The sequence below is a fragment of the Chinchilla lanigera genome, unplaced genomic scaffold (assembly GCF_000276665.1).
Source record: "Chinchilla lanigera isolate Chin_1 unplaced genomic scaffold, ChiLan1.0 scaffold00028, whole genome shotgun sequence".
In the NCBI taxonomy this organism is placed as follows: Eukaryota; Metazoa; Chordata; class Mammalia; order Rodentia; family Chinchillidae; genus Chinchilla; species Chinchilla lanigera.
In genome coordinates, this window is record NW_004955429.1 from 205,699 (window position 1) to 213,132 (window position 7,434).

The 7,434-nt window shown below is 37.3% G+C and overlaps 1 protein-coding gene and 1 pseudogene across 2 annotated transcripts in view; one reads left to right on the forward strand and one right to left on the reverse strand.

Annotated features, from left to right (window-relative positions):
• The window catches only part of LOC102006803, a 351,399-nt pseudogene that overhangs the window by 111,244 nt on the left and 232,721 nt on the right, over positions 1 to 7,434 (forward strand).
• Positions 1 to 7,434, reverse strand: part of LOC102023621 (aldo-keto reductase family 1 member C3 homolog) — a 137,453-nt gene that overhangs the window by 7,727 nt on the left and 122,292 nt on the right. The window contains exons 1-5 of one of the 2 annotated variants that reach the window (XM_005386858.2): positions 5,724 to 5,936; positions 3,108 to 3,275; positions 2,191 to 2,307; positions 1,268 to 1,345; positions 262 to 384 (exon numbers count right to left, since the gene is read on the reverse strand). The exons of the other annotated variant lie outside the window; for it this stretch is intronic. Of the exons in view, the coding sequence (XP_005386915.1) occupies positions 262 to 384; positions 1,268 to 1,345; positions 2,191 to 2,307; positions 3,108 to 3,275; positions 5,724 to 5,807 (570 nt within the window). The 5' untranslated portion in view covers positions 5,808 to 5,936. Of the gene's footprint in view, positions 1 to 261; positions 385 to 1,267; positions 1,346 to 2,190; positions 2,308 to 3,107; positions 3,276 to 5,723; positions 5,937 to 7,434 lie in introns of those variants that run through there. 2 annotated transcript variants of the gene reach the window in all.

Below are 7,434 nucleotides of genomic sequence, written 5' to 3' on the forward strand. Positions count from 1 at the left end.
TTCCTGGGTGACTTCTACATCTTCAGATTCTTATACAAATTAGACACCAATGGGCCTTCCCTCTGTTTTCACTAAGACTTCACCAAGAAGACATATGAGACAGAATCCTCCATGCTCTCTGTGATAGAGACACTGCTAACAGAATCTTACTTCCCACAAAAGTAAATTGAGCTGGGAGTGGGGACTGGACAAATAGAGACTAGTAGTTGGACAAAAACCAGGAAATGAGTAAGAGGTGAAGAGAAGCCTAAGAGTGCTCACCTGGTTGCAGACAGGCTTGTACTTGAGGCCTGGCTTGTTCAGGATCTTCTCCAGCTGCCTTCGGTTGAAGTTGGACACCCCAATGGACTTGGCCAATCCTGCATCCTTACACTTCTCCATGGCCTAGGGGGAAGAGTTTGTGAAGGGTGATGTATACAACTGTATGAGTATCATAAGGAACATTTTTAAGAAACAGCAATGAAGCTCCCTGAAATTGATTATTACTAAGAAAAAACTGGAATAACAATAAGAGAAAAAGGTATTGGTATCCAGAAAAAGAATCTATGTCCTCTCTGGGGAATCTGAGACATCACTACAGAAGAAAGTAAGAGATACTAAGCCCCACTGTCCTCCACCCTGCTCCTTTTCTCCCCATTACATTCTAATAATGCATTGCTTTATAGAGGGGACCACAAATTATACATCGAGTCCAGTCATGCCCTCTGAACCATATTGGAATGAAGAAATTTCCCACTTTCTTCTGATCACAGCTGAAGCCCTACAGCTAGTGAGGCTGTGGTGCTCACAGGGCAAGATAAGACCTGCTGAGGCCAAGGATTTTTAAAGCAATGCAGTGGCAGTAGTTAGAATTTTACCTGGGGAAACTGCAGTTTCCTATTTGGCTCTTGTCTCACCTTGTAAGAATGCTTTGTGCTTCTCACAGCAATTACCGCTACAGTTCCAGAACCACTCGCTACTCCTCCCCACACACTGGCTAGTAAAATAGCGGTGAGCTGAAGAGTCTTGGTCTTCGCCAATCTTGAGGCATTGATCTCCCAGCCCCATTTCACATTATTAAGTTATCTCTGTCTCTTGCTTCATCCTTTTGCTGTACCCCTCTTACAGACAGTTGGGGATCTTGGCCAGATCTCTAAGAACTTTACATCCTTCCTTTTAAACATAGCAAATTTCTAGAACAAAAGATGCACATTCTATTCTTCCAGGTAGAATAATGACTTGACTCTCTGTCACAAATAACTCTGTGGAAGATCCTACACATACTCACCTCCCATGTCGCACAGATATCCCCTGTGTCAAATAATGTTTTCCCCTGTTCATCTGTTGGAAAAATCTCTTCACCTGGCTGAAACAGAAACATCGTTACAGCAATTTCATCAAGTACATGCTTCTCCTCCACAGAAAGGCATTCACATATGTTTATGTATAGGGTGCTTAACATCCATGAAGTAAGCAAAGCACATTATTCTCTTACTTTTGTTTACAAAGTGGTTTGCATGCAGAGTGGCAAAGGTATCTTCAGGTGCTTTGGTTGCTCTATTCTCTTACATTAATTATGTGTAGTATAAATAACATTTCTGCAAGTTTTAGATTGGGGAAAAGACCCACTGATTGACTTATATTACCTTGTCTTAGCCTATACTCTCCTTTAGGAAATGCATATCTTTCACTTCTACAGTCAGGTGTCACTTGCCCTTGTCTGCAGGAGTAATACATTGCAATGTTGACTAAGGCAAGATGATCACTGTCCTTTACCAACATTAATACACGTGGGTACAAAGGCAAGGTGTGTCCCAAGCATGATCAATGAAGGTTCTTGTGAACTTTGGTTTTGATGATGGAAAATACAAAGAAAACATCAACTGTTAAGATGATTGAACTGCCTTCATTTGCCCCATGTGAAGTAGGTTGGCAGAAGACACAAGCAAAGTGTAATGAATGCAATCAAGGGCTGGGTGAAGGAAGACACCTCTGAAGATGAATTTTAGCCTGTAAATCCAGCCATGGCTTGGGGCTCTTATTTTTCTAATCCAAGGAATTTATTTAAATAAGTTATACTGAGTAGTTTCTATAACTCATATAAATTGTATTTATATAAATTTATTAGAGAAGATCCATTCTGCCATTTACAGGGATGATATCAGTGCCAACAGATGCAGTTAGACAGTTTTGATGATCCAGATAACTCACCTTCAAAGGCACTGGGAAATGAATGATATAAAGGTCAACATAGTCCAAACCAAGTTTTTTCAGTGAAGTTTTCAAGCTGTCTTGGACGAGTTCTGGTCTATGGAAAGTGCACCAAAGCTGTAGAGGTTAAAAAATGGAAATGATGCTGGATTAAGAAATTACCCAAATTCATCTAATATTAAAATATTTTTGTACTGAATGGAAATTGATGATAACCCTCTGTTGAGTCTTGTCTTTCTTCTCGTCTTGTCTTCTTATATAAACTCAGTCATGTTTGGTTTTTGTTAGTCAATATATTTATTGGGCAATGGAAAGAAATTATTCAAAACCTAAAATTTCATCAAATAATGATACTATCCATTCTCTGAATTTTAGTTCATAGAGATTCCAGAGCTATTTTTATTTTAATTATCTTGTGCATTTAATTCACTGGAGAAGAATTACCCTCCTATTATTAACCTAACTGAAGGGAAACATATCTTGAACATTTTATATGTGCTCATTTCAAACCAAGACTTTAGGTTTATCTTCCTTAATATCCAAACAGCTCCTTTATACTATTCTGTGATATTGATAAAAGAAAACAATGATATCAGAATACTATGAAATTTTAAAAGTCACAAAAGATTAAAGAAAAATCATATTAGCCATACTTCTATCAAATTCCACAGCCAGGTTAATCACACTGCTTTGCATTAGAGCTCACAATAAAGGGACTTTAATGCATTGAAGGTGTTGAACTGATTATAAGTTTCTAATCTTTCCCTGTTTTTGAAAGTAGATATTATTTGTGAATTCCATGTGAAGAAAACCTGTACCACTCAGCATATTTCACCAAATTCTCACCCAAGAATATATGTTTTCTTCCTCATATAACATTTCATTAATTAGCAGCCTGCACAGTACACACAAAATACCTTTGAAGTGAGGAATATGTCTTCTCTCTTCACACGGCCTTCTGCAATCTTGCTCTTAATGGCCTGTCCCACCTCCTCTTCTACTAGGTAAGCATATGCAGTATCAATATGGCGAAATCCAGCATCTATGGCCAATTTGGTAGCTTTCAGAGTTTCAGTGTTAGGAACCTAGCCAAAGCCAGATGTAAAATTGAAAATTCATAGCACACACACTTGATAGTCACTAGACTGGAATGGTTATGCTATTCCAATGTCATCATCCTCAGACTACTTAATTGTATGATGAGGAACTAGTCCTCTGAACCTTGAATCTCAATCTTCTCCATAGACAAAAGGACATATGCAAAGGGCAGTTATTATAAGGTCACTAGGAAAAGCAATGTCCTTCAGGTCAACTTTTTCTATGTCTTCATTTAATTCTGATTTTGGAGTAATGAATCCAAACCAGTTTTGCCTGAGCTTTTCCCAGATTTTGGCACCTCAAAAATCACCTCTGACTTGGCAATCCTAATAAATCAGTGGTATCTGAAAAACTCAAGGAGCACTTCAATTTCAGCAACTGGTCCTAGGACTAACTCAATTTTCAGGACTCAGCATGCAGTTATAGTCACAAAAATTATATAATGAGGTCACGAAGTCAAATTCACATGGATGAAGCATGCATGGAGCCAGGTATAGAACAAATGCTGTGCACATTTCTGAGGCTACTTGTTGAGATACACTTAACACAGTGAATAACCCTTTACACTGAACTTTGACAGTGTATCAAAAATGCTGTCTCAGGGCTGGGGATTTAGCTCAGTGGCAAAAGTGCCTGCCTGGCAAGCGCAAGGTCATGAGTTTGGTTCCCGGTACCGGAGAAAAACAAAAACAACAAGAACAACAAAAAAATGCTGTCTCCAAGGAAAGCTCTGGAAGTATTTCCTAAGATTTTTGCAGGGATGGGTTGGGTATTTCCCCTGTGCTAGGTCACATCATGATCTTTATCCCAAAGAAAAACAGGATATACAAACTCTACCATGTGTCCTGCCACCAGCCATGATTCCCCGGACAGAAGGCCACTCAGAAACTCTACTGTTGCTGGCAGCATTTTATCTAGTGCCATCAGCTTTTCATGTTGTGAATGGTGAGAAATTAAAGTTCTTACATGCCAGATAGGGCCCAGACTGTTAACAGAGATTTGAGCAAATAGTGAGTGTCTCATTTTAACTCATCCTCAGCCATTGAATGAGGTAAGAATGGCTATCATGTCACATAGCCAGTCTTGCTGGGCAAGAAATGAATGGCTTTAAAAGTATATGTTAGAAGAATATGGACTTATGGCTAAAAAGTGGACTTCATCAGGAAACGTATTATTGATACACTTGTCCACCTTTCAAACTTGGATAGTTCTTTGGGGGTGATTGGGATTACACTGAAAATTAATATTATTGCCTTGTCTACTAATTTTTGTTATGGATCGAAAGTACAAATGACTAAATGGTCATATATATACTGAATCTATCAATTGTCCAAGATTAATTTAATTACTATATATTACAAACACATACCAATAAGAAAGAAAATTCATTTGTTATAAAGTAAAAAGGTAAATCAAACACATGCCTTTTAACTTAAGAATTTCAAAATCCTTCATCTGATGAATAAAATTACAGTAAAGGAGAGACTAAGCCCTACCATGTGTCCTGCCACCAGCCATGATTCCCCAGACAGAGGCCACTCAGAAATTTACCAGGGCTCCAGCTTTATGTGTAACTTTGATCCACTCCTGTACTTCATGCCTCTTTGCCCTAAAAGTAATCGAGTTCTACCTCATGCTGCAGAATTGCTCTTTGGATATTTCCTTATGTCTGATTAAAAGGAAAATTATGAATCCCGTATTCAGCGAGCTAGTCCCTTGTCTTACAGTGAAGTGATCTGAGGTTGATAATGGAATATAAGTTCCCTTTTGTTCAGGGAACTATCTACTTTGCTAATTTCATTTCAGAAAACAGTCTATATCTTTTTGTTTTAGGTCCAATCTACAAAATGATGAACTTATAATTCACTTATATACTTATTAGATGCTAATTTTCTGGTCATCATGTCACAATGTACTTTCAGGTTAATTTTCCACACTTGAGTGAGTGCGTTGGAAATTCTACTTACTCTAGTGTTTACTTTGAGATATTGAACACCAGCCTAAACAGAACAGCGGTCCTCCTCATTATTTATTTTATGTTTCTCATCTCTACTAACATTTGGTAAACTATTTTTCTGTATCTTGCCTTATTGGAAAAAAAATACAAGTTTCAAAACATCAAGAAAAGAATCTAATAGGCAGTTGTCTTGACCACAGATTTTCACATTCTTGCTCTATAAGGGAAATAAACTGAAATAAGGTGATAAAACAGCGCCCAGAGCAATCAGTATGTGATACCGTAATTGATTTCTGATACAAAACAAATTCAACCAATCTACTTTGTAGTATATGGAATAGTTCTAACTTGGAAAAACAGAGAACCTGGGAAATCTCCCAGAACCACGCAGACACTGACAGACCTGACCTGACAAGTCAGCTCTCTCCTCTGAGGTTAATTCCTTTTCATTTCTCTACCCCAACCTCGCCCCTCTTACCTCCTGAGGCTTGTAGGTGCCATATCCCAGGGCAGGAATGAAGTGGCCGTCACTTAGTTTCATGCACTGATGTTTGGAATCCATTGGTGGTTACTCCTCTTGCTGAGCTGATGTTGGTTTTTTCTTTTCTTTTTCCACTGCTTCCACAGGCTATTTATAACCAGAATCCCTGCAACCAGTCCTGTGCCTACTTTTAGACAAGGAACGGCTTATAATAGTTAAACAATGGCACAGCTCTGTCATTTGTCAGTGGCACTGTCTGTTTAATCTTTAGCAACTGTACTGGATGCTTAATGTTTAACCAATGCCAGGTGGGAGGGCTGAGATCAGTGTTCCACTAATGAGAGGAGAAACAGAAAAAGTTCACTACTTAATATGAAAGACAATTGTGAATTACTATTCAGTGATGAATTATTCATTTTCAGTAATTTTTTTCTGTTCCACTTTCATAAATCATTGTATATTACTGTGAGGTTGAAACAGTACTAAACCTTTGAACAGAAAACTCAGATGCCTATTTTCACATAGTTTTGTTATTTTTCTTTCTTTCATCATATTGAATCCCTTCTTTGATCACATGTCATTGTATCATACACCATACTCACAATCACACACAAAGGATGAAAAATAAATAAATGAATCTATTGCCTCAAAAGCAAAAGTTAAAAATTTAGAAATCTTGGCCTTTTCAATTTCTCATAGGCAAAATATTTTCTTTCTTTTTTTATGCTGTGTTCATAATATCCATTCCTGAAAAAAGTGCCCCAGTGACAAATGTGTATTCAAAGCAGTCATACAGCAGGCAGCTTAATTAAAATAAATGATTGTGGAAATAGTTTTCCAAATGGGAATTAAGGTTATAACTTAAGTATAACATCCACCTGCTATATAGCTTTTAGAAAACTATCAATATGAGACTGAGGATGTAGCTCAGTGGCACAAGAACCTGCCTAAAAAACTATCAATATGTAAGACACCAAAAGCAGCCAAATATTTTATATAATATATGACTTTGGTCCAATATTATCCAATGGGTAAAAAACAGAATAATCCTAATTACTATGTTTTCAGAACAGTTGATACAACTAAGACTGCTAGAATTTAGAAAGTGCTGGTAAAATATGACGCTTTGATAGTTTGATACTTGAAGTAATGAAAGGTGTAATATCTGAAGCAGAAGTTAGACCTACATACATTTAAAGTACTAAAGTAAAGGAAATGTGTAGTTATTAACAACGTTAAAAGGTCACATGATATTCATGGTACAAAGGGTAAGTATAAATGTCCTGGTCACTATTTCTAAAAGACAAAAGTCTCAGTAATTATTAAGGGTCCTATGATTCTTGGAAATAATGTTTATTCCTTTTGTAATCTTAGAAAAGTGTTTTTGAATAAAAGGGAAAACGTGTTCCGGAAATTTGGATTAGAATGGAATTTCTGGGAAGAAAGCCAGCATTTTATCTCAGACTTTTATTCAGTGCCACAGACCTCACATGACATTATTTCACTTCTTTTGACATTTTTGTTTTTAAATCTTACAATCCTAAGCCTTTAAAATTTGGATAATTGTTTCTCTTACCATTACGGTGTAGCACTTCCTGGTCATGGCCACCTTCTCTCTCCTCTCTCTGAAGTCAGAACATTTTGTCTGTTTAGGTTTAAGCCTTGCACTGTCCTCAGATGGAGATGCTTTGCTGGGACACAGGGCTAC